At 47.2% G+C, this 26,561-nt stretch overlaps 2 protein-coding genes and 1 long non-coding RNA gene across 6 annotated transcripts; 2 read left to right on the top strand and 1 right to left on the bottom strand.

Annotated features, from left to right (window-relative positions):
• The first annotated feature begins 37 nt into the window (after window positions 1–37).
• LOC123424907 lies at window positions 38–3,896 on the top strand. Of its 2 annotated transcripts, XR_006621760.1 has the most exons (5): window positions 38–263; window positions 338–536; window positions 1,094–2,589; window positions 2,908–3,462; window positions 3,613–3,896. It is a non-coding gene; the product is annotated as an uncharacterized LOC123424907 (long non-coding RNA). The 2 variants fall into 2 exon arrangements; XR_006621759.1 differs by having other exon boundaries at window positions 39–536.
• Window positions 3,897–4,978: 1,082 nt separating this feature from the next.
• Window positions 4,979–6,503, bottom strand: LOC123396759 (putative surface protein SACOL0050). The gene is made up of 2 exons (XM_045091600.1): window positions 5,394–6,503; window positions 4,979–5,297 (listed from the first exon to the last, which is right to left on the bottom strand). The coding sequence occupies exons 1-2, from the start codon at window positions 6,501–6,503 to the stop codon at window positions 5,166–5,168; spliced, it is 1,242 nt and encodes a 413-aa protein (XP_044947535.1). The 3' UTR covers window positions 4,979–5,165.
• A 186-nt stretch (window positions 6,504–6,689) lies between these two features.
• Window positions 6,690–23,475, top strand: LOC123424842. Of its 3 annotated transcripts, none has more exons than XM_045108550.1 (6): window positions 6,690–7,310; window positions 7,423–8,011; window positions 12,176–12,245; window positions 12,406–12,704; window positions 20,922–23,006; window positions 23,096–23,475. In XM_045108550.1, the coding sequence occupies exons 1-3, from the start codon at window positions 7,254–7,256 to the stop codon at window positions 12,220–12,222; spliced, it is 693 nt and encodes a 230-aa protein (XP_044964485.1). In that variant the 5' UTR covers window positions 6,690–7,253; the 3' UTR covers window positions 12,223–12,245; window positions 12,406–12,704; window positions 20,922–23,006; window positions 23,096–23,475. The 3 variants fall into 3 exon arrangements, with proteins under 3 accessions (XP_044964485.1, XP_044964477.1, XP_044964488.1); XM_045108542.1 differs by having other exon boundaries at window positions 12,176–12,310; XM_045108553.1 differs by lacking the exon at window positions 12,176–12,245.
• The last annotated feature ends 3,086 nt before the right edge of the window (window positions 23,476–26,561 follow it).

Raw genomic sequence — 26,561 nt, 5'->3', positions numbered from 1 at the left:
CAGATATATGGACTAACTCTTGCTTTCTTAAGTTTCTGTGGTACCAGTGACTAAGGTATCGGCTATAGTATGCAGTGTAGAAAATGTTCAGAAGATAATAATATCTTGCTTTTCTGTAATGATTTTTCTGTTTTTGTTGTAGAAGCTGAGGAATGATTTTTTTTTCTCTCCAGGGGTTTGTTGTAGATGGATGCCGTGGCACCGGCTGACTGGGACCTTGGGAAGATGGCACAAGGAGGAGCTGTGGTGACAAATCAATCATTGTATTGTCAAACTTGAGACCATGTTACAGTAACTTGCAAGTACAACATAATCATTCCATTCCTCATCAATTCAGTGAGGTAGAAGAGAAGCCTTGGCAGGTTCAACCACAAAGGAGTCAAGAACAGCACAATGCTACAGAGGAACAGCTTACAGTATAATATGAAGGCCTAATGGGCAAGTTGACTGAAGTTTGCACACAAAGAGCTAAGAAACATTGGGCTCTTCATGAAGGCAGGAACAAAACAATTTTGTTATTGCGCTGGGCTAGACTTGTAAGTGGTAACTATATATATCCGGTAACTTGACAAAACCTTCTGGTGACTTGTGTTTGCCTGAAGACGAGTTTTCCATCCTCAAAAGTTCTTGAGCAATTGGCAAGCTAAAACATCGCTGCTACTGTTCTAACTTCTAAATTTCTTCTTCTAGAGTTTTTCCAGTGAAAGTTGTATGTACACATGACTGGTGTTACTATACCATTTGCCCATTAGTACTTACTCCCTCTGTTCCATAATGTAAGACGTTCTTTGACACTACACTAATGTAAAAAATAGTCTGACATTAAGGGACTGAGGGAGTCTTATACTCTTTACATGTAGAGTATAAACAAGAGTAGTCTACGTATGAACCTAAATTATTGAAACAGATATATGGACCTAACTCCGACATTAGATAAGTTCATCACTTGGCTTCCTAAGTTTGCATGATACCAGCAACTAAGGTATCGGCTCTATAATATGCAGTGTAGAAATATCCAGAAGAGCATATCTTGTCTTTGTATATGAGCTATCTGTTTTTATTGTAGAAGCTGAGGAATGTATTTATATTCCAGGGGTTTGTTTTAGATGGATGTTGTGGCACCTTCTCAGAAATGCACCTTGAGAAGATGGCGCAAGGAGGAGCTGTGAGGACAAGTCAATCACTGTATTGAGACTGGAGACCAAGTTACAATAAGTTGCAGGTTCAACGTAATCATTCCATTTCTCATCATTCAGCGAGGTAGAAGAACAGCCTTGGCAGATTGAACTACAAAGGAATCAAGAACAGCACGGTGCTACAGAGGAACAGCTTACAGTACAATATGAAGGCCTAATGGGCAAGTTGACTGAAGTTTACACACAAAGAGCTAAGAAACATTGGGCTCTTCATAAAGGCAGGAACAAAACAATTTTGTTATCGTGCTGTGCTCAAGGGGAGGAAGAAGAGAATAATTAACATTTACTATATATATGCGTGAATATATGGCCAAAGCGTATGATCGATTGGAATGGGTATATCTCGGGGAGATCATTTTAAAGCTCAGTTTTGAAGAAGGTTGGGCGCAAACAGTCATGAAATGTGTGGAAGCAGTCTCCTCCTCGCCTCCTCGGTGCAAATTAATGTCCAATTTTCTTAATTTATCAAGCCAACAAGAGGAATACACCAAGGAGATACAATTTCTCCCTTTTTCCTTCTGTCTGCGGAAGGACTGATCAGTTTCTTGAAGTAGAAAGGGCCTAGCTACTTAGCTAAGGTTATCATGGTTCGATTCCATGCTTCTTGGCCGTCACACCTACTGTACGCTGATGATTGCCTGGTCTTTTATCAAGCCTCTGCCACAGGAGCCGCAAGGCTGCAGGAGATGCTTGAGATATGCAGCAAATGGTCTGGCCAGCATGTGAAGATATTTAATAAGCTATAGTTTTTAAGTGCAAATTGTAGGCTGAAGTACATAGAGAAGCGGACATCGGGCTCAAGCTCATGTTGAGAAGCATTTCTGAAGATCAAACACTTACTCTTTGTTGATTCGCTGAATTTAGGTGGATGGGTTTCATTGTCAGAAATGAACAAGGTGGAGCTGGAGCTGGATCCATCATTTTTCTTTCTTTCGAGAATGACGATCCATCAAATTTCAAACCTGAAGCTGCCAGACAGAGTTGGCTCCAGGAGATGTCGAGTCGGTCTGTCAGTGGCCTACGTTGGAGTTAAATGTATATAACCCCCTGAACTCCCAGATTTGGAGTACATCACCCCCTGGACTCAATTTTGGCTCACTTAATCCCCTAAATCTGCACAAACCGGGCAAAGCACCCCCTGACGACTCTCCTGGTGGTTTGGGACGGCTGTTTTGCGGACGTGGAAAGGGGCCGGTGCCATGTAGGCTTGGACCTGGTGGACTCGGTGTAGTTGCGACCAGACCATCTCGATTCCATCGAGTGCCCACCTTTTTTCCTTCCTCTCTCCCTCTCCCTCTCTACAGGCGACGCCGCCGGCGATTTGAGCGACCACGACGGCGATGGTGAGGAGCACCGGCATGCCCTGAAGGATCTCACCGACGGCGGCCATCAGGTCAGTGTGCTTCCTCCCTAGGAAGGAAATCACGTGTTTTACTGTATTGAGGAGACGCTCGTGGCTGTTATCTGGGGGTTTTGGGGGTTTGATTTGCGGCTAGGGTTTACATGATCGTGGGGGCAAATTAAATTTGTTGAACATGCCGTTGTTTTAAGCACTTTTGTAGTTGAACCGTTTGTAATCTGTGTACATATGCTTAGTTTCAGTTAGGGTTTTAAACGAATTGAACCAAAAGATGGATTTTTGAAAAGAATTCAGTATATGTAATAGAATAATCACTAACTTGGGATTGCTATTTTGCATTGTTTCCTTCAGGTGTAAGGCATGGATCCATTGGATTATCTCTCTGTCAGATTTCCTTCAGGTGTAAGGCATGCAAAATCAGTGCAGATGATGGCAAGTCATGTCACTGATGCTGGTGTACTGGATATCTATGCTACTGTGCCTAGAGATGTTAGTTCAGAAGCAAGTGGTTGGAAGGAACAACTATCAGCAAAACAAGCAAGTTTAGAGACTGAAACACTGCACATTCAGGCAAGACAAACAGAGCAAACAGAGAATATTCAGAGAGAAGAAACATGGCATGTTCAGAGAGAGGAAACAGAGGAAATTCAGCAGTGTGGCAAGGTGTCAAAACTACCAGTTTTCAGGCCTTAAAAATCATTTGTGGCTACTGCAGATAGTGATAGTGACAGTGATTATGATGTTCCTCCAACAGAGAGCAACAGTTCCGCAGATGATGATGAGGTGATTGAGTACAGAAAATATGCTCAAGAATTCAAGGAGAACAAAAGAAAGAAGATGCTTGGGGAAGAAAATGGAAAGACTTGCAATGTGCTAAACAGTTTTATTGTCCCAGAAACATGTAAGGTACTCCCTCCGTTTCAAAATATAAGACCTTTTAGGTATTTCACTAGAAGACTACATACGGAGGAAAATGAATGAATCTATACTCTAAAATATGTCTATGTACATCCGTATGTGGTTTATAGTACAATTCCTAAAATGTCTTATATTTAGGAACGGAGGAAGTAGATGAAAGTGATGGAGATGAAACACCATATTTTGAGAGTGATGATGATATGTCCTATGACGAGGGTAGTGATGGAGAAGTCAGTGTTGTCCGGAGCCTCTACGTTGTGAAGCCCTGGCACTACTTGAAGCTGTGCAAATCACTTCAGCGATGGGAGCTCGCAATGGATGCATTTCTCTGTTTTTAAAATTTGTAATGGAATGAAAGAGAGACGCAATTTACACTTGTGTAACTGTTCCAGAAGCACAATTTACTACATGATTTGTACTAATGTTCCACATGGCACTAGAGGCAGTGCATTTAACTACTCAATTTTTTGCCTTTGGTAAAAAAAAAGACAGAAATCTATCACATCTGATGAGCCTAGAGCTCCGTCACATCTTCTTCCTCCAGCCCATGCGATTCTTATCTCCTTCGATCGATCGAGCTAAAGCCCGTGAGCATAGTACTGGTGGTGTCCGATATCCTGGGCGTTTGTTGCCATGGCATAACACCCACGACTGCTACACCTGAAAGGATCCGTGCCTGATTTGTGGAAATGCTTCATGTGCTTGAGGACCTGAGAAGAAAGAGAAGAGAATGAGCTGAGAAAGCAAAGATAGTTCGGAACGCATGGCAATGTCAAATTGTGAATGTATATCCTGATTGTTTGGAGTGTCCACGCTGTCCCCTCCTTACGTTTTCAGCAAAGAAAAGATGCTTGAAACAATGCAGTTTCTTGGTTACTAGGAGACCCACCACAAGCAGAGAACAAAGCGCCTAAGAGCGGCGACCAACCATCTGTAAAAGGAGTGACAGAGCAAAGTACAGAAGAGAAGGGGAGTACTAGCAGCTAACTATTTTTAACGGAAAGACATACTTCTTTCTGTTTTGTAGCAGCCATGTTAATTCATTTCTGTGATTTTACCTTCTTTAACAGGGCCTTTGATCATGAAATCTTGATGTCTAACTTCCTAATTAAATTGTTTTACTTCTATTTAATTAGGAAAATCGCAAGTTAAGTATGACATTGTCCATGTAGAGTCTGTAGCTTATTACAAAGATATTGGTGCTGCTGTTATAACTTCTATTTTTTTTTGCTTGTTGAGTTGGTCAAGAGATCTCAGGGAGGTCATGTTAAAGCTCATGTTTAAGGAAGCTTGGGTGCAAACAACCATGAAATTTGTGGAAATGGTCTCCCCTTTGATGCAAATTAATTTCCAATTTTCTGAATTGTTCAAACCAACAATACCAATCCGCCAAGGAGATACAATTTCTCCCTTTTCTGGTGTTAATTGACTTGTGTATTTGGTGGTTTTCCCTCTGTTCAATGCAATGCAGTGTATTATTCATAATAAAAACAAAACAAAGAGAAGAAGTATATACAGAGGTCGAATTCATCCATAAAATTCTCCACGTTCAACAAGTAAAATGAAACTGAAAATTTACAGTTCAAAAGTTATCAGGGCCGCATTCTAACCCAGTGAAGCACATTGCGATCACGTTCTACCCTATCAGCGTAATTTCACTGGCGAGAAGTTACTACTATGGATCGATCAAACTAGAGTCCATGTGCGAATTTCTCGTGGTGGCCGATGTCTTGTGAAATTCTTGACATGGCAAAGCAGCCCTTTTTTTTGCACTTGCGAGGATTTGAGCTTGACTTGTGAGAAGAATCCATGTGTTTCGTGGCCTGATGATAAGAAAGAAAAGACAGAAAGCAATATGAATTGACAGAAAACAATGCAGTTTTGGTTGCAAGCGAAATTAAACAAGTTGGAATTCCAACCTGTTCCATTCTCTTTTCGATCTCGGCAGGCTTCTTTTGCTGGCTCTCCATGAAACAGGAGAAGCAATAGGTTTTGTTGCCCTTGAATGAGGCGCAAAGCTCCACGTACTTGAGGTGGATGGCTCTGCGGTCGTCGTCCTCCTCTTCAACGGCACGAGCAGGAGCTCGACCCGCACGAGCAGAGCCCCACGGGGCCAGAGCAGGTGCCTTCTGCACCTCCATCTGGGAGCAGACGCCGAACCCCTTCTTGTTGCCGATCACGGCCGGGCCGTCGAGCTCGGCGTTATTGCCCATGACGTCGCGCTCCTTGTCGTCCGCGTCGTCGGACTGGATGCCGAACGCGCGATCGTTCTTGCTGTCGGCGTCGGCGTCGGCGTCTTCCTCGTTGACGCTGGAGAAGTAACCTTCGTCAGCGTGTTCGGTGTCCTGGGTCTCGCAGGAGAAGTAGCCGGCGTCGTCGCCCTCTTTCTTGGCCAAGTAGTCGTCGTCGTCCTCGGTCGCCTGCGCGTCGTCGCCGTCCTTGCGGAGCTCCGCCTGGCCGTCGTTCTTGCCCTTGCTGAGGTCGGCCGCGCTGGCGAGGTGGGTGTCCTGGCCGTTCTTGAGCTTGGCGACTTCAATGTCAAGCGCGCGCTCCGTGCTGCGGGCGTCGTCGGACTGGATGCCGAACGCGCGTTCCTTGTCGTCCTGGGTCTCGCAGGAGAAGTAACCTTCGTCATCGTGTTCGGTGTCCTCGGTCTCGCAGGAGAAGTAGCCGGCGTCGTCGCCCTCTTTCTTGGCCAAGTAGTCGTCGTCGTCCTCGGTCGCCTGCGCGTCGTCGCCGTCCTTGCGGAGCTCCGCCTGGCCGTCGTTCTTGCTCATGACGCCGATGTCGAGCTCGGCGTCCTTGCTCACGTCCTCGGTCGCCTGCGCGTGGTCGCCGTCGAGCGTGCGGGTGTCAGCGACGGGCACCGGCGCCGCGCGGTGCAGGTTCTTGCACGCCTGGAGCCGGCTCCATAGGCGCCATAGGAAGGCCATGAGCTCCTCCCTCCAGGCACCGCCGGGACCAGGCGCGGCCGCGCAGAGGCGGCGGAGGAGGCGGAGCACCGTGGAGGAGGCGGCTTCCTGGTCCATCGTCGGACGGCTGCTCGTGGTCGGGGTTGCAGGGGAGGGGAGGATGGCAGGGTTGGTGGGGAGGCGGAGGCGGAGGCGGTGGTGGAGCTCTCGGTTGGTTGCGAGGAGCGGGAAGGGGAAGGGGAGGTGATTTTAAAGACGGGCGACCGAGGCCGCCGAGAGGCACTACAAGCAGCCCATGGGGCTTCTTTCTCTCGCGGCCCAACAGGGATTTTTTTTTTCTCGTTTCCCCCACCGGGTCATCTCTCCCGCTCACGGCGATGGCCGGTGTGGGTGCGCAGGGGCGGCGGGCCGGGGTGGCCGCTGGCCGGTTATGTTTTCCGAGCTGCGCCGATGACGGGTGGGCCCTTCGTGCGTGCCGGTTCGACCAAACCGGCTCCGTGCCGGTTCATAATCCGACCCGAGCCCAACCACAGGTCAAACCCTTCTTCATCCTCCGCTCCGCCGGATCAACCAGCCCTTCCGCCGCCCTCTCCGCCGGATCCACCAGGCACCAGCCATTCCTCCGCTCCGCCGCCCTCTCCGCCGGATCCACCAGGCACCAGCCATTCCTCCGCTCCGCCGGCATAGGCCCCTGGGGCGCGGGATGCAAGGCCCCTGGGGACGCGGTGTTTGCGCAGGGCGCGGTCGGCCGTGATGGCTACGGTGGCTGCGGGAACTCGCCTAGTCGTGGAGCGGCGGGTGCGGCGAGCAGCTGGTGGGGGCGTTCATGGCGACAGTTTCAGTTTCGGTAATTGAAACTGAAATTGGATGGTCTGCACCACCACAATTGTTCCAAGGTACAGAGAGTGCTGCATATGTTCAAAGGTACAGTGACTGCATATCTTCAAATTGGATGATCTGCTCTAATTCTACAATGTTTGCAATAATTGATCTAGACAAACATTCAGTTTCACCAGATGACTGTCAATTTTACCAGATGACATTCAAAATTGGAGTACCTTTCAACTGCCAGCAGCAGCAGCAGAGACGGGGGTGCTGGAGGAAGCCAGGGTCACCGATTGGGCAGACAACAACAGAGGCGGAGGCAACCACCGCCACCAGCAGCAGCAGAGGCAGAGGAAGACAGCAGCAGCAGAAGAGGTGGGATCGGCCGGAATTATCCGCGGCGCTGGCGGCTGAAGCGGACGAAGTGTCTGCTCCTGCAAGCGGCGGTGGTGGTCGCCTCCATTGCAGCAGCGCTGGGCCAGACTGCATGTGCTGGTCGCCTCCGTGGGTGGCGGTGGGCATGGTGGGGCGGCGGTGGTCGCCTCCGTGGCAGCAGCGCTGGGCCAGACTGGATGTGCTGGTCGCCTCCGTGGGTAGCGGTGGGCATGGTGTGGGCGGGGCGCTCCTCGCTCCTCGCTCGCCAGGCGCTGTGGGCGGGGGACTGGCGCCGGTCCCTCACCATGACAGGAGGAGACAGCCTGCGAGGGCGCCGCCGTGGCGGGCTCAAGGCCTGCCCGTCGCCGCATCCCTCCGCATCCGCCTCTTCCCATCGCTCCACGCCCTCACCAACACCACCAGAGGTTCATCTCTCTCTCTCTCTCTCTCTCTCTCTCTCTCTCTCCCTCTTCCTCTCCATATGCAACATGCTCACTGGAAATTAATCCAGAGTGTAAAGTCCAAGTCCTGACTAAAACTAGTTGTAATCAACTTAATGTTATGGGGGGGAGGGTCAGTGGCTGATAGTGCCCAACGCTGGTGAGAAAGTTGTTAGATGTTCATTGCAATTTTCACAAACTGGAACCAGTCTTCACTAGTGCAGTGAGCAATCAGCAGAGATGTGCATAGACTGGTTCTAATCCAGTTTTCAAGAGAGAGAATCCCTAATAGAGCTTTCTTGCACAGTTCCCCACCCTAGCAAATATGGATCATAGTTCATACGGTACACTTGTATGAGTTTCCTTATTTCATTGGATGTACTGACTTAAAGTATTGGACTTTTTAGGAAATTTTTCTTAGCTCCTGTATCACAATTACCTAAATGATAAATGCTTTGAAAGGAGCAGATTGCTGCATCCGTCACAAGTTGACAGCCTAGTACAAACCATTTGTTTGAAACCTTTCTTCTGGAAATTCATTTGAAGCATAACTGTAGATGTCGTTATTAACAAGTTCTATTGAGATAGAAGCATTATACAACAAGGTGTAATCATTATACTACAAAAATGATGCAGTATAGTATCATAAAATACAGAGAACAAATCAGGTATGCTACAAAAGAACATTTACAAATTGCATGAAGGTCATATAGTCTTCCTTTTAGGCAACGGGTGGCTTACCAAAATGTTGATGATCAATGATGATGCATCACTCGGTTTTAGCCCGTTTTTCCGTAAATTAACTGGGCAATTCTCTTCTTCTTAATTAATCGATGAGGCATTTTTTTTGCCTCCGTTTCGAAAAATGATGATGCATCACCACTCATTGTCCACCCTGAGCAGCTCGTCTCTAGCTATTTTGCGAAGACCTTCCTCTTGCATATATTCAGTATGGCAACTGAGCATTTTTCAGTATTTGTAATCTGGAAACTGAAGCACTTGTAATCTGCGCACGCCCGTGCAAAACCCGGTCGGCATAGGCGGCGGCGGGGCTGTCTTCTTCCCCCGGTGGTTCCCCTGCAGCGCGGGATGCAAGGCCCCCGGGGACGCGGTGTTCGCGCAGGGCGCGGTCGGCCATGGTGGCTACGGTGGTTGCGGGAACTCTCCTAGTCGTGGAGCGGCGAGCGGCTGATGGGGCCGTTCATGGCGGCGGGCATATCTGGTGGTGGTGGCTATCATGGCGACGGAGGGGGGGGGGCTTCGGGTTGCGGGCGTTGGGGGCGGGGTACGGCGTGCCTGGTCTGGTCCCTCGCTTGGCATTGTGGGTGGTGTGGGTTGCGGGCAACCGCCCCTGCCTCGGCATCGGGCTGGTGGCACAGTGGTTGTGGTGGCTCGGAGTGTTGGTCGTGTCCGCGTCGGGACCTTCCTGGTCTGGCACTTGTACGTCGGCAGGCGGCGCGAGGGGTCATCTCCGGTGAGCTCCCTTGGCTGCGGCTGCGGGTCAATTTGGTACCCCTCATCGGTGGGCGTGCGATTGTTGGTGGCCTCGCGAGGATGTGTGTCGGCTGCCATGGTGGGTCGACATGGGGGGTGCTCGATAGAGAACTCGGTGTGCCGGTCCGGATGCGTCCGCTCCTCCTTCTCCACCTTTCCTCGTGTTCGGCGGGGAGCTTGGTAGGAGGGATGGGTGGCATCCACGCGGCCGTGTTTCCTTTCGCCGACACAGGGGTGTGTCGGTCTGGATGCGTCCGCTCCTCCTTCTCCCCCTTTCCTCGGCCGTGGGCGGACTGGCGCAGGTCTATCGATGTATGGGGGTGGGGCGTCCATGGGCGACTCAGTCGGTCAGGGGCTACCGGTTGGGCCAAAGTCGGGGCCTTTGTGTGGTCTCGTGGTTGTCTGGTTGCAGGGCGACGTCTCTGCCGGCGGGAGGCGTGGCGTTTGGGGGCGGTGCGTTCGTCTCATGTGCGGACGGGCAACCATGGCCATGCAGGTGGCCCGCGTGGCTGCGGGTGGTTGACGAAGCCAAGGTGGGACGGTGGAGGTGAGGCTAGGGTACATCACTTGCCTAGTCCTTTGACTGGCTGACGGTGACAGCGGCCATTGAATCTATATCCTCCCGGAAGGCTCCGTCACTGCGTTCCCTCTCCTGTCTTCTTGCTTCGGGTGAAAACCTGATCTTCGGGATCGGGCGGTGGCGGCTATCCATGGTTGTACCTTTCTGGGAGGCACCACTTTGGAGTCCTGGCTTCGTTGTTGTCTGGCTCACCTCTCTATTTTGGATGCCCATGTTGGAGATCTTCGTCGGCCCCAAGCGGTCTTCCTTGCTCATCTGTAGTTTGCTTGGGTGTCGGTCTTCGTCAGCACCAATGGCGAGCGGCTGGTATGGGCGTTCATGGCGGCAGGCAGATCTGGCTGGGTCTGACGTGCCTGGTTCGGTCCCTGGCTTGGCGCTGTGGGTGGTGCGGGTCACGGGCAACATGATCTGCGGGTGGCCGCCCCTGCCTAGGCATCGAGCTGGTGGGGGTGGCACCGCAGTGGTGGTGGATGGTTGGACGTGTTGGTCGTGTTCGCGTCAGGACCTTCCTGGTCTGGCGCTTGGACGTCGGTGGGCGGTGTGAGGGGGCATCTCCGGTGAGCTCCCTTGGCTGCGGCTGCGGGTCAATTTGGTACCCCTCGTCGGTGGGCGTGCGATTGCCGGTGGCCTCGCGGGGATGTGTGCCAGCTACCATGGTGGGGCGACACGGGGGGTGCTCGATGGGCAGCTCGGTGGGAAGGATGTGTGGCCTCGATGTGCGCTTGGATGTCGGCGGGTGGCACGAGGGGGCATCTCCGGTGAACTCCCTTGGCTGCGGCTGCGTGTCAATTTGGTACCCCTCGTCGGTGGGCGTGCGACTGCTGGTGGCCTCACGGGGATGTGTGCCGGCTGCCATGGTGGGGCGACACGGGGGGTGCTCGATGGGGAGCTTGGTAGGAGGGATGGATGGCCTGGATGTGGTCGCACCACCTATCGCCGGCGCAGGGGTGTGTCAGTTCGGATGCGTCCGCCCTCCTTCTCCTTTCCTCGTGTTAGGCGGGGAGCTCGGTAGGAAGGATGGTGGCTTCGACGCGGTCGTGCACCTTTCGCCAACACAGGGGTGCGTCGGTCGGCTCCTCCTTCTCGCCCTTTCCTCGGCCGTGGGCGGGCTGGCGCAGGTCTGCCGATGTCCGGGGCGGAGCCTCTGCGGGTTGCTCAGTCGGTCACGGGCTGTCGGTTGGGCCAAAGCTAGGGCCTTTGTGTGGTCTCGGGGCTGTCTGGTTGCAGGGCGACGAATCTGGCGGCGGGAGGCGTGGCGTTTGGGCAGCGCGTGCGTCCTAGGTGCCGGCGGGCGATCAATGGCCATGCGGGTGGCATGGCTGCGGGTGGTTGACTAAGCCAGGGTGCGACGGCAGAGCTGAGTGCCGGGGTACATCACTTGCCCAGTCCTTTGACTGGCTGGTGGTGACAGCAGCCATTGACTCCGTATCCTTCCTGAAGGCTCCGTCGCGGCGTTTCCTCTCTTATCTTCTTGCTCCGGGTCTATTTTTCTCGTTTCCCCCCGGGTCATCTCTCCCGCTCACACAGCGATGGCCGGTGTGGGTGCGTAGGGGCGGCGGGCCGAGGTGGCCGCTGGCCGGTTATGTTTTCGGAGCCACGCCAATGATGGGTGGACCCTTCGTGTCGGTTCATGATCCGTCCCTAACCCAACCACAGGTCAAACCCTTCATCCTCCGCTCCATCGGATCCACCAGCCCTTCCTCTCCTCCGCCGCCCTCTCCGCCGGCGACATCTCCCGGCCAAGACTCCTCGCTCGCCAGGCGCTGTGGGCGGGGGACTGGCGCCGGTCCCTCACCATGAGAGGAGGAGACAGCCAGCGAGGGCGCCGCCGTGACGGGCTCCAGGCCTGCCGGTCGTCGCTACCCCAGCACCCCTCCGCATCCGCCTCTTTTCATCGTTTTTCTTTTTGCTGTTCCCAAACTGCATTATGCCTCTCAGGCCTGCAGAATGTAGGTATTCCCTAGGAACAGGACGAAAAAAATAAACCTGCCTTAAACAGAGTTTTTTTTTGCAAGTCTGTTACTGTTGATCTTATAATTGTTCTTATGGATGTCTTTGCACACTTCCTTTTGTAGGTAAAAGACATAAACTTAACAATTGCTATGGATATGGTGTGGGGTGAAACTATAATACAAGATGTCGAAGGTCTGCATGGCGATTCATAGTTCATTGCTTGAATTCTCAGAACGAATCTTTACTTAAATTCTCTGGTTAGATCCCTCAGTCATAGGAAAAGTCACTATTTGATTCTTCTCTTTAACTGGAGTGCCATTGCGATAGTCATTTTTCATCTACTGTGTCTCAGGTGGATGCTTGGAAAGCAGCATTTTTTCCAGTTGAAAAAATATGAAGTTATATCTGAATGTGTGTCGTCAAAACTTTGCTGGGGCACCACATATTGTGCCTGCTCTGGATGGTCCTCGAGATGGAACTTGAAAATCTGAATCTCATATTTCTGCATCTTCTATATCTTCTGAAAGTATTCAGGATCTGTCCAAGATACAGAAGCATGGACATCGAAGGAATTTCATGTTTCAATAAATCTGGTCGAGCTTTCTCCGTATTCAGGAGCAACAAGGGATTCCCCTCTGGCTAATGGTGCAGGTACTATTTCAAGAGGAATATTCTTTGGAACTCAATTGACCCTTACACATGTTTAGCACTTCATTTCCATGTGCAATTCCTTGCTTTGATTTGTCTCATAACCATATTGAGCCCTGGCTTGAACCAACTTGTATTATACAGTACCACCTCTTACTGTATTGCTGAAACATCAGTGCCAATTTGGTTGTCAAGTGCAACCTCGACAAATAGTTCATTTTGAGTAGTAATAACTAGAAGTAAACGCATGTGTTTCTGCACCGTCTAGAACCAGTGTTGCGCTGAACTGTTCAAGCAAATTTTGATATTGAACACGCACACAACCCTCTTATATCCAAAAATAGTAAAATATTGTCCTTTTGGTTAGAAGATCCCTGTGAAGAGGGAAAAGGGGAACGGAAAAAATAGAACATCTCATATGAAATGGATACAATGACAGCAATAGTTCCTTTCTTTTTTATCTTTTGGGACTATGGTTGCCCTTTGGATCAAAAGGAACAAAAACCAAACTGTAATAATAACATATTCCTGAATTTTCCTTTGTGACCCAAAGAATGTCACAAGTGTTGTCTTATTTCACTAATTTGTTCACAATGAAGAGCATCTATCTGGTCAGAAAAGAACATTTGAACTGCTGAAGGTTGATTAGAATAACCTTCTTAAGAAAGAAGTTGCACTGGAGGATACCTCCCGTCACAACAAAAATCATCTACCTGATCAAAGCGCAATAAAAATAAGCTTGCAGTAGAAAACCGACAACCAACTACACTGCTTTTCATCTCATATATGTTAATACATACCCATGGGCCATGGCAGTGCCACCATTGCTCTCATAGGTGGTCAAAGGTGTTGTCTTGGTCGTGCAGCCACAGTGCTATACTACGTGAACAGTGGCAGAGGACCTTCTCCTTGAACAAAACACTTTTTGCTCCTTAATTGGAGATGGGCTAGCTGCAGAATATTTACAGAAGAAGGTTACTACACTGCAAGAGAAGAACCTGCAACATACTCCCTCCGGTTGGGTTTATAAGTCGGGCATGGTTTTTTAGGTATTCAGTTTGACTAGCAAAATATGTGTTATATGTCACACATAAAATCGTTAGATTAGTTTTTTTTTTTGAAAAGAAAGGGGTTTCCCCGCTGCCCCATTTTATTAATGAAGCAGCAAAGCAAACCGAGCTACAAGATCAACGTTTACCACCAACTAAAAGAAAACATCCATTACAGGCAAAACACTCAGGTAATGTCTGGTGGAGTAACTAAAACGACAGCCAAACCGGCGGTACTAAATGAACACAAACTGCCTGGGCAAACACCAGAGCATAGTCTTTTATTACATCACCAAATCTAGAGAATAAGCGATTAGATGTTCAGATCCACGCTATCCGCATGAGCTCCCCTCGGTGTTTGTCCAGCAGGAGGACGATTCGCCGCAGAGTGTCTGCCTGCGCAGCGTCGCAAAGAACCACCCATTGCCGCAAGATCCCTTTTAACTTGGCAAGACCGCAGTCCAGTCCTCTCCATGTGCGTCCCTGGAAACAAAATTCATTCCTCAATCTCCATATGCTTCACAAGGAGGCAGCAGTTACGAGGTTAAGCACGGGTCTTTTTTTGTTAAATTTCCACAAGGAGGAGATATCAGCAAAGCAATTAATTCTTCGAAGATGAAATCGTTAGATTAGTTTCTAAGCATATATATTTTGTGGCATATTACAAGTGTTCTGTTAGTCAAATCAAAGAACTAAAAAACCGTGCCCGACTTATATACCCATCATAGGAGTTGTATCTCAGGAAAGAGATACAATGTATCGTCATTAAGTGTAGAAACGGGAGGGAGAGAGGAGTACCTCCAGCACGAGTGTTTTGTGTGTGGCGGCTCTGTCTCAGGAACGGGAGATGGCTGAGAGCCTCCTTTTAGGTTAGTCCCACTACATGGGCCTGTGCCCTAAGAGATAACTTGTATGGGCTGGGCCATACCGGTTCAACACTCCCCCTCAAGATGGATGGTAGATATCTATCATTCCCATCTTGTCACATGCCAAGTTACAATCCTTTGTTCCCAGACCCTTTGTCAAACAATCTGCAAACTGCTGCCCAGAACTGACATGAGTAAGGCTGATGACCCCGGCATCAAGCTTCTCCTTAATGAAGAACCGATCAATTTCCACATGCTTTGTCCTATCATGTTGAATTGGGTTATTAGCGATGGCTATAGCTGACTGATTGTCACACCACACCTTCAAGGGCCCCTTCCTCAGAAGTTTCAACTCGCTCAGTAGGTACTTCACCCAGAGCATCTCACACAACCCTTGAGATAATGCTCTATACTCAGCTTCTGCTGTTGATCTAGACACAACCGGCTGTTTCTTGCTTCTCCATGATACCAAATTTCCTCCCACAAACACGCAGTAACTAGAAGTTGATCTTCTATCATCTTGACAACTGGCCCAGTCAGAGTCACTATAGCCATCCACCTCAAGATGTCCACTCTTCCCAAACCACAACCCTTTACCCGGAGTCCCCTTCAAGTATCTCAGGATTTTGTGCACAATATCAAGATGCCCACTCCTTGGTTCATGCATGTATCTGCTCACCACCCCCGTAGCATACGTAATGTCAGGCCTGGTATGACACAAGTACACCAACCTTCCAACCAGTTTCTGATACTCTTCCTTATTCACTAGCTCTCCTGATTGTGCTGTCACTTGGTGATTTTGTTCAATCGGAGTAGGGGCAGTACGACATCCCATCATGCCCACGTCACTCAAGAGATCCAAGGTGTATTTTCGTTGGCACAAAGAGATTCCCTTCTCTGTCCGAGCCACTTCAATGCCAAGAAAGTATTTTAGGTTACCCAAATCCTTTACCTCAAACTCCTTGCTCAAACAACCCTTCAATCTCTCTATTTCCTCCTCATCATCTCTAGTGATGATAATGCCATCCACATAAACAGCAAGAATGGTGATCTTCCGATCAGAGTGCTTGTAGAACATCGTGTGGTCACCGTTACACTGACCATACCCCATACCACGGACGACACGTCTGAACCTATCAAACCAGGCCCTTGGTGATTGCTTCAGTCCATACAAGGATTTCTTCAGCCTGCATACCTTCCCCGTAGTCTCTGAAGTACCAAAACCTGGTGGTATTTCCATGTACACTTCTTCTTGCAACTCACCATGCAAGAAGGCATTCTTGACATCTAATTGATGCAACTTCCACCCAAAGTTTGCAGTACAGGAGACCAATATCCTTACTGTGTTCATCTTTGCCACGGGAACAAACGTCTCATCATAGTCAATTCCATAAGTTTGACTATATCCTCTGGCGACCAATCTGGCCTTATACCGTTCCACCTTCCCTTCAGGATTCTGCTTCACTGTATAGATCCACTTACAACTCACTGCTTTCTTTTCTGCCGGCAATGTGGTTAGCACCCATGTCTTGTTTTTTCCTTAGTGCTTCCAACTCTTCTATCATCGCCACCTCGGATCTTGCTTTGCAGCCTTCCAATCCTTTGGAATTGACACAGTTTGAAGGGAGGCAACAAACGCCTTATATGTGGGTGACAAAGCCTTATAAGACACAAAATTGCCAATATCAAGATCATCACAAGCATCATCCTTTGGTAGAGCCTTCCTTGCTACTTCACCCTTTCTTGCTGCTTCACGTGTAGCCTTTCGCAATGCAATGGGCAGCTCCACTGTGTCAGATGAGCTCGTCTCACTATCTTGCTGCTCCCCCTGCACTCTTGCCTCATTGCCTTGTTGCTCCCCCTGCACTCTTGCCTCACTGCCTTGCTGCTCCCCTTGCACGTCGAGAGTACACTAGGGTGTTCGTCTACCATCGATCCCGAACAGGAACCCGAAGAGCACCAATCTTAAGTGTATCGACAGTTGGCTCGACAGGAACCTGCACATCATCATCAGTGAGAGTACTAACTGGAATTGTTCCCACTATTGGTTGGACCTGAACTTGCACATCATTAGCAGTGTTATTGCCCACAGAATCACCCTGAGTATGAGACACATCCTTCTCCCCCTCTTGACCATCGTGCACATGATGTAGGTGGTCAAGCTCTGCAAATAGCAGACTGAGATCAGTCGGCGTACCATAGAATGGCTCGGACTCCCTGAAGGTAACATCCATACTCACGAACCTGCGTTTTTCAGAGGGAGACCAACATTTATACCCTGCTGACTAGAAGAGTATCCCAGGAAGACACACTTCACTGCCCGAGGATCAAGCTTTCCAACAGATGGTCGGTGATCACGAACAAAGCAAGTACTGCCAAACAACTTTGGGGAAACAACAAACTTATTATCTCCAATGAGCAACTCAGACGGAGATTTCATACCTAATATCCTGGAAGGTGTCCGGTTGATCAGGTACGTGGCTGTCATAACTGCCTCATCCCATAAGAACTTAGGCACATTCATGGTAAACATTAATGACCGAGCAACCTCAAGAATATGAAGATTCTTCCTTTCGGCCACTCCATTCTGAGGTGGGGTGTCCGGACATGAAGTTTGATGAAGAATCCCTTGGTTAGCCATGAAATCCCCAAAAATATTGTTCACATACTCTGTACCATTGTCGGTACTAAGCACGTTGACCTGCACCTGAAACTGGTTTTTTACAAGAGCATGGAAGTTCTGAAAACAGCTAAACACCTCATCCTTGTGACGCATCAAGTAAATCCAAGTCATACAAGAATAGCAGTCAATAAAGGTAACAAAATACTTCTTTCCATTCATTGACACTACTGGGCTAGTCCATACATCCGAATGAATGAGCATAAAAGGAGATATGCTCCTAAGCCCCTTACTCACATATGAGGCTCGTGTGTGTTTTGCATATTCGCAAGCATCACATGTCAACTTGCCCTTGCCTATTCTACACATAACATCCGGAAAGATTCTACTCATCTTATCAAAAGATACATGACCCATTCTACAATGATGGATCATCGCGTGCTTCTCCTTGTCCTCCATGGTCGCAGCACATACCAAGTCCGGTTGCACCTCCTGGTCCATGTACCAGAGCCCCCTACGCCTGGTGCCAGTCCCAACCGTCTGGCTCGTCTGTTGCTCCTGAATCAAGCAACCGAACTTGTCAAGGATCACACGACAGTCTATTTGATCAATGAGAGCACTGAAAGAGACCAAATTGACAGGAAAAGCTGGCACATACAAAATTGACAATAAGGAGATGGCTGAAGTGCATTTGACTGTGCCAACCCCTACGACGGGCTGATTGGTACCATCGGCAGTTTGTATAGTGCCCTTGTGAGTAGGAGCATGCTTATGGTAAGACTCAAACACACAGGAATTACCCGCAACATGCTTAGATGCTCCAGAGTCTAAGACCCACTCTGAAGCACTCTCATTAGGAGGAAGAAATGCCTTCATCGAATTACCTTCATCAGTGGAGGCCCAGTGAGCAAAGTCTCCATAGGCAGCCTCATCAACTCCCTTGCCCTGTGACGTCCCAGTGTCCTCTTCAACTACCATATGCGCCCTGCCCCCTGAGTTTCCTGAGTAGCCACCTCTGCCCCTAGAAAGTTGACCCCCTGAGTTCCATGGGTATCCACCTCTGCCTCGAGCATACTTGCCTCTGCCAGTGCCTCCTCTGTTCTATCCCCTGCCTCTACCACGAGTTGGACATTCCCTCTTCCAATGACCTACCTCCCCACAAATATGACATTTGTTGGGATCTCCCCACTCCATGTGCTCAGTGACTGCAAATGTCGAAGCCGGCACAAACTTCACGTTTGCATGCTCAAGAGATAGCCTCACCTCCTCTTGAGACATTGTTGCAATAGTCTCCTCAATAGTTGGCAGGAGAGGTTGGTGCAACAGGGAAGCCCCCTGCCATGAAAGCAACCTCTGAGGCCTTCCAACAGTTTCAGCACGAGCCTGCGTGCAATCCACTTGCGCCTGACTCGATGCACGCCGCATCATAGAGTTCCAGAGGATCACAGTTATCCTGCTCTGCCCACAAAGCCTGCAGCTCTGCTACATATGCCATCACTGACATGTCATCGCCTTGGCGCAGCCGACTGATCTTCCCCTCAATCTAAGCAATTAGCATGAAATTACCCTTGCCTGAGTATTGGGTGGATAGAGTCTTCCATATCTCGGCGGACGTGGATAGTCCCTCCACAGAGCGACCAATGGAGGGCACCACTGAGTTCAACAACCAGCCAACAAGCACAGAGTTTATGACCTGCCACCGCTTTCCCTCCGCGGTAGTCTTGTCTCCGGGTTCATCAACCGCACCCAATAAGTGCCCATCAAGTTCCTTCTGTTCCACAGCCAGCAATGCCCTTCTGGACCAGCTCAAATAATTTGTGGCCCCCTCTAGCTTCATGTCCAGGGGTGACATTTCGAGCTTCTGAGCCACTTCCTGTCGAGGAACGATGGCCCCAGAGTTGGAGTTGGACTCCGCAAGGATCTTAGCGAGCTTCTCGAAAGCCTCAGCAAGCGCATTTGGTTCAGCCATCTCCGATCCGGTAAACAGCAGCAGCAGCCCTCAGCAGCACAGCCTTACAGCTGCACGGTTGGTCCCTTTACGCCCCCTGGCTAGCAGTAGCACCCAGCAACTCAGCAGCTCCAAGTGCAAGCAGCAACCACAGCCTCTTCCTCCAGCAGCAGTTCTCTTCCTTCTTCCTCTGCAAACAGCAGCAGTTCTCTTCCTCCTTCCTCTGCAAACAGCAGCAGTTCCAGAGGATCTTGGCCTCCAACAGCAGCCAACCCCCGCAGCAGTTCTCCAGCTCCCGGTCCCCTGCAGACACACACACACACAGCAGCACAACAAGGAGCTGCCCTTCTCCACTACCCTTCTCCTCTTCTCCTCCCGCAGCACCACAGCCCGTTGGAGACCAAGCCGCTCCTCAGCTTCCTCTTCCTGCCGCGCAGCACAGCAACTCCACCTCTCCTTCCTCTGCCGCGCAGCACAGCAGCTCCACCTCTCCTTCCTCTCCAACGAGCCGCGCCTCCCAGATCCGCCGCTGCCTCGCCGGACGCCGCCCAAATCCACCGCCACCTCGCCGGACGTCGCCGCCGTCTTCTCAGGCCCCGCCGTCGTTGGCCTCTGATACCATGTAGAAACGGGAGGGAGAGAGGAGTACCTCCAGCACGAGTGTTTTGTGTGTGGCGGCTCTGTCTCAGGAACGGGAGATGGCTGAGAGCCTCCTTTTAGGTTAGTCCCACTACATGGGCCTGGGCCCTAAGAGATAACTTGTATGGGCTAGGCCATACCGGTTCAACATTAAGAGAAGACTATCAAAAGGTGAAATAAAAATCAGGTAGGCCCTTATATATAAATAACGTACAGACAAGACTCGAGGCTGTCAATGAATCCAATTGCTGAGCAGTGAGTTATGCAGCATCATCCCTGCCTGCTGTGTAGTTCTGTAAAATATATTGATGTTGTAACAAAAGAACAAGGATATTAGTTAGTGCTATGTTGGAAACAAGATTACTTGCATAGGCTAAGAACTTTAAGCATTTGAACTAGCCACGCAAACCAGTACCTGGACACATGATTTTTATTCCTTGAAAACAAAAGTTAGTATAGTCACACGAGATGTACGTTCTTACCGGGGTTGGCCATCTGATATATGTTCGTTGTTAGCAAATCCTCACGCTACTGATTGTGCCCGTACCGCTTACTGCTAGGGTTTAAAGGGAGTTTGCGATGTCGCCAAGTTGGTCATGGTTCTTGTTTGAAAGTTGTCAAATTTGGTCAATGATGGGGCGTTTGATTGTACCCTGTTGATCATATGAAGTGCTCAACTGATTCGCTCCAGGAAAATGAATTAGCTAGGTCCCTGGTTTCTGTGAAACTTGTCACAACTGGATGTTATATTCGAATGTGTTAACTGAATTTCCTACAGTTGTGACCTTCTTTAACTGAATGTTCTGCATCTTTTACTCTGTCATGACTGAATTTCTGCTGCAGTTTTGTTAAAAGAATGATCTGAACTTTATGCACACGGAATCTTTTGAATTTTTTATACTGTCATAACTGAATGTTCTGAATTTTTGACACTATCATAACTGAATGTTCTGAATTTTTTGTGCTGTCATAACTGAAGTGTACACTGAATGTTCTAAGCTTTTTACACATTGTTTTAACAGATAGCACTTAATTTGTTGGACAATGTATGAGCTTAAATCACTCCTAATTGTTGTGAACCAAAACTTCTGAATGCAGGAACTTTTGATGGTCTATTTAATGTTGCGATTCAGCACAAGGGTTTTCTCTGTGCAAATGGGAGCAACAGGAAGTACATGGACTATCAAGTTGACTGGTTTGACAATTGTGATAGTGACACATGGTCAACCGTTTGGACAGATGATTTTCTACAGCAGTTGGGTCATGACAGATCTCACTCGAACCATGATGTGTATTGGCTGCAGCCTGGTAAAACATGTGAAGATGGATTAAAGCTGCTGACCTGTGATGCAGGCATGCTAGCCATGATTGCTGCATCAGCAGAGCACAGTGCACAAAAATCTGGTTTTGATAGTTGACCATGGTGATACTCTAAGCAACTTACTAAGATATGATGTGCTCCTTGATGGGGTACTTGAACAACCAATATTTATCAGTCCCAGCAAGTGTAGCAAGGGAAAGGAGGTTGTGGGTTCTTGCCAAGTTGTTGGAAGAAATACAAGAAATAAGAGAGCAAGGGGTTCTTCTTTTATTGATGCATGCTCTTCTTCGTGATGTCCTGTTGAAGTGGAAGAGCAGGAACAAGATGAAGGCAATGATGATTCTACGGATGAAGATTTCTATGGAAGTGATTATGAAGTAAATGAAGGTGATGATGACCTCTTTGAGCAGAATGTGGACAATGAAGTAGATGATCACAAAGAGAATCAGATTGTAGATGACTTTGAAGGAGAATTAGCTGAAGATGCACTGGATGACTCTCATTTAAACCTAAGTAAAGAAGAGAGAGAGAGAGAGAGAGAAAATCAAGTACAAATTCAATGTGTTTAATTCAAAGACTGACATGAATTCACCGGAATTCAAACTTGGTATGGTCTTTGGTGATGCGAGGGAATTGAGAAAAGCTTTAGATTCTTATGTAGTGTGGAACAGGGTGAAGGTAAGGAAGATTAGGAATTCATCCACCAGATTAGATGTTGTTTTCATAGATGGTTGTCCATGGTACATGAATGCCTCCAAGGATGCGAGGACAAGCAGTTTCTTCATAATGAAGTTTTGTGGAATTCACACTTGCAGTGAAGTCGGGAATGTCAAATCCTTGACTGCACCATTTCTCTAATAAGTTCAAACATGAGTTCAGGGATAATGAGTAGATGCCCTTAAAGAAATTTGGTGCAAAAGTGCAGACGGAGTACAATATGCTTCCAACCAGAAGTAAGATAGGAAGGGCAAGAAGGGCAGCAGTGAAGCAGATTAGAGGTGAAGATGATGACCAGTACAAACTTCTGTTGGATTTTGGCCAGGAACTTAGAAGATCTAACCCAGACAGCAAGTTCTATCTTTGCACAAAGGAAGTGAAGAAGGAGAAGCATCCATTCCCAAAAGAACACTTCTCTACTCTATACTGGTCCTATGATGCTTGCAAGAGAGGCTTCCTTATGGGTTGTAGGCAAATAATCTTCGTTCATGGCTGCCACATAAAGACAAGGTACAAAGGGAATTTGCTAACTGCAGTTGGAATTGACCCAAATGACTGCATATTTTCTGTTGCTTTTGGTTTGGTGGAAGTTGAGTCAACTGATAGTTGGGATGGTTTCTGGCTAGTTTAAAGGTTGATCTGCATATTTGCAACACATCCCCATTCACAATCATGAGTGACAAGCAAAAGGTACTGAAAATGCTCGCTGAATTTTGTTGCACACTGTCATAACACAACACTGAATTTTGCTCTGAACATGTTCACTAAATATTGCACACAACATTGAATTTTGCTTTGGTTATGCTATCTCAATGCTCTCTCGTGTAATATTCTTTATTGGTAGAGTTTAATAGCTGCTGTCCAGAAGGTATTTCCTGATGCCGAACACAGATTTTGTGTGAGGCATCTTTACCAGAATTTTCACAAACTTCACAAGGGTCAAACACTCAAAAACAACCTATGGGCCATTGCTAGATCAACTACTGTTGAGGCATATACCAACAATATGGAGAAGATGAGAGTTGATAGCCAGGATGCATATAATTGGGTTGCGAAAGTGCCACCAAGGACATGGTTAAAGCATTCTTCAATCCTTTCCCAAAATGTGACATTCTTTTGAACGACATGTCTGAAGTATTCAACAGGTCAGCCCATATCCTCTCTGTTACACATGTTGACATATTGAGTTACTAGACATGTTTGTAAAATTGCATTTTGTTTCATGACATTGCAGCTATATCTTAGAAGAAAGAGAACTTCCAATTGGATCCATGCTAGGGAACATTCAGAATAAGTTAACCCACAGATTTGAGTCAAAAAATAGGGAGGCAAGTGAGAAGTGGACAGGGAGATTGTGCCCAAAAATGCAGAAAAAGGTAGAAACGTATGTTGAGTGGGCTAAGAACTGCACAGTACTGGATGCTGGACAAAGGGTTTTCAAGGTGAAAGGGTTGAACAACTCATATATTGTGGATTTAAACACAATGTGTTGTGATTGCAAAAGGTGGGAGTTGTCACCCTTCCCTGGGAGATTGAGTCTCTAGCTGCAGCAATAAATGTTACTCAGGAAGGGGGATATTTTGTCTGGGTAGGAATAATGACTTCTCTCCTAAACAAGGAAATGAGTTAAAGTGGGCACAGAAATAATACTCCCTCCGTTCCTAAATATTTGTCTTTGTAAAGATTTAAATATAGACTACATACAAAGCAAAATGAATGAATCTATAATCTAAATTATGTCTATATACATCTGTATGTTGTTCATAGTGAAATCTCTAGAAAGACAAATATTTAGGAACGGAGGGAGTAGAACATCACATATGAAAAGGATATGATGACTTCTCTCCTAAACAAGGAAAACCCTAAACCCTAAACCTTCTTAAGAAAGAAGTTGCACAGGAGGATACCTCCCATCACAATGAAAAGCATCTACATGTCCATCACAATAAAAAGCATCTACCAAGCGAGGGCATTCTTACTTGAGTAGTGTTGTGTTGTCTTGTTGATGTAAGATTAGTGCTATGTTGTCTTGTTGATGTAATGGGATCATGTAATCCATCTTTTGTTGCAATAAGAATGAACATTTGGTTTGAGAGAAAAATATGATCAAAGTTAACATCACATCCAATGATCGATAACAAAATTAACATCACATGATAAAAGAGACAGCCACTACTCGAACCATCTATGCATGCATCATCACATATTCTTCGATCAAGTTCAACAAAAGTCATCACATATTCTTCGATCAAGTTCAACAAAAGAGAGAACCACTACCGGAACAACTACTCGTGAAGTCCATGATCATTTTAAAATTTCCTTCAGTTCATCCTTACTTAGAATATCTCGATAGTAAATGCTCATCAGTTCTAGCCTGACCTTTTCTGCGCCAGGAGGCACAGAGAATTGCTCGAGCGGCGGCATTGGGTCGCCATCGACCATCTCGTTGTACTTTTGTCAGTCGTAGATGCCACTATCATTGACGAGCGCATGCAGGGATGCCGCTGCATAACTCTGCTCTGCAATTGGATTCATTGACAGCCTTGAGTCTTGTGTGTACGTTATTCATATACCTGATTTTTATTTCGCTTTTCGATAGTCTTCTCCTTAATGATGATTCATTGTATCTCTTTCCTGAGATGCAATTCATATGATGGGTATATAAGTCGGACACGGATGTTTAAGTACCCATCATATGAATTCCGTGTCCGGCTTATATACCCATCATATGAATTGCATCTCAGGAAAGAGATGCGGTGAATCATCATTAAGAGAAGACTATCGAAAAGCAAAATAAAAATCAGGTAGGCCCTTATATGAATAACGTACACACAAGACTCAAGGCTGTCAATGAATCCAATTGCAGAGTAGAGTTGTGCAGCGCATCCCTGCATGCGCTCGTCAATGATAGTGGCATCTACGACTGACAAAAGTACAACGAGATGGTCGATGGCGACCCACTGCCGCCGCTCGAGCAATTCTCTGTGCCTCCTGGTGCAGAAAAGGTCAGGCTAGAACTGATGAGCATTTACTATCGAGATATTCTAAGTAAGGATGAACTGAAGAAAATTTTAAAATGATCATGGACTTCACAAGTAGTTGTTCCAGTAGTGGTTCTCTCTTTTGTTGAACTTGATCGAAGAATATGTGATGATGCATGCATAGATGGTTCGAGTAGTGGCTGTCTCTTTTATCATGTGATGTTAATTTTGTTATCGATCATTGGATGTGATGTTAACTTTGATCATATTTTTCTCTCAAACCAAATGTTCATTCTTATTGCAACAAAAGATGGATTACATGATCCCATTACATCAACAAGACAACATAGCACTAATCTTACATGAACAAGACAACACAACACTACTCAAGTAAGAATGCCCTCGCTTGGTCCAAGATGGATCGATCACAAGGTAACGTCACCGGTAAGATATGAAGATGTTGAAGGACTTGCTTTCTCATGTGCGGCAACAAGCCTCCATTGTCCTTTAGAACCTCACGCATGCAAGATTATAGAGTGAGAAATATTCGGTTGCACCTCTCGGCGGGGTACTGATCAAATGCTTGGCACACCTTCATAATTATGTCATTGATGGAACCAGGAAATAGCTTCTGGAACAATGACTGTAAGGCGGCAAAGAAACCAAGATCAAGGCCTCCGCCTTGATCGCAGGGATAACCTTGTTCACTAAGAAGTCTCTACTCACATCCCTTGTCACATTGGGGATGACCTTTGTCACAATTGTCCCGGCTAGACGGTTAGGACTATCCCTTTTAGCCGCTTCATATTCCAATATTACCATCAAACGTCACATTATCATTCACATCAAAGCGAGGGCGTGCTACAGCTACGAGAAACATAACCCTCTCTATATAACTAGTTAAATGCCCGTGCGTTGCCACGGCATACGAAATACGATATGAAAAGATTACTTGACAAAATGATAGCATGGAATTTGAATATTTTAGACGATCGTTTTTTTATTGAATATATTTCAGGAAGAGAACAATGTCAAAGGTAAATGAAAATCTATGAGCATGGACAAACTTGTTTTGAAATGTGGATAATAACTATAACATTCATAAAATTAGCACATTGTTAAAACGTCATAGACAGAAACAAACATGACGAAACAGTCATCTACATAGTGGATACAAACCAAGTTTGTGATAACTAAACTTACAAATTAAAACACGTAATCATGTATAATAGACATAACCAATGTCTACTATTTGTACTACATGCGCCAAGCTTTCTTTGTATACATCCTGCGCGTCGGGGATCATTTGTAGACAACTTGCTTGCTAGGAAAGCCCACATCCATTCAATAAATTGCCGAAAAAACTTCATGTCAATCAACCCTCCTATTATTTTCTGGCGAATATCTACTCAAATATATAAAAAATGTTGCAATTAGTAATATTTTTTTTTTCTACATATATTAATAACAATCATAAGTAATTGATTTGTAGTTAACTATAAGTCAGAACAATTCACCATCAAGTGCACATGCTGGAGGATGATTCGGGTTGAATGCAAGGGTGGTGTAATTTGAAGTTTCCAGATTTCTTATTATTAAGACAAAAAATATATTTAGGTTGACATAACAATACATTTTCTTAGAATATGCAATACATATCGGTATATATGCATAGATTACCGTATTTGCAATCCTTACGAAGCATAGTGGCAAGGACAA

This window comes from Hordeum vulgare, chromosome 1H (assembly GCF_904849725.1).
Source record: "Hordeum vulgare subsp. vulgare chromosome 1H, MorexV3_pseudomolecules_assembly, whole genome shotgun sequence".
NCBI lineage: Eukaryota > Viridiplantae > Streptophyta > Magnoliopsida > Poales > Poaceae > Hordeum > Hordeum vulgare.
The sequence above is the reverse complement of the archived record's forward strand: the minus strand, read 5'-3'. Positions and strand labels throughout refer to the sequence as shown.

What these genes read in the sequence shown, in the direction of transcription:
- LOC123396759 (XM_045091600.1), bottom strand. Translation starts at nt 6,503, where the DNA reads ATGGACCAGGAAGCCGCCTCCTCCACGGTGCTCCGCCTCCTCCGCCGC. An exon ending in TCGAAAAGAGAATGGAACAG is followed by an intron (nt 5,298 to 5,393) that starts GTTGGAATTCCA and finishes TCTTATCATCAG; the next exon opens with GCCACGAAACACATGGATTC.
- LOC123424842 (XM_045108550.1), top strand. Translation starts at nt 7,254, where the DNA reads ATGGTCTGCACCACCACAATTGTTCCAAGGTACAGAGAGTGCTGCATA. An exon ending in AGTGCTGCATATGTTCAAAG is followed by an intron (nt 7,311 to 7,422) that starts GTACAGTGACTG and finishes CAATTTTACCAG; the next exon opens with ATGACATTCAAAATTGGAGT. An exon ending in CCTCACCAACACCACCAGAG is followed by an intron (nt 8,012 to 12,175) that starts GTTCATCTCTCT and finishes TTCCTTTTGTAG; the next exon opens with GTAAAAGACATAAACTTAAC.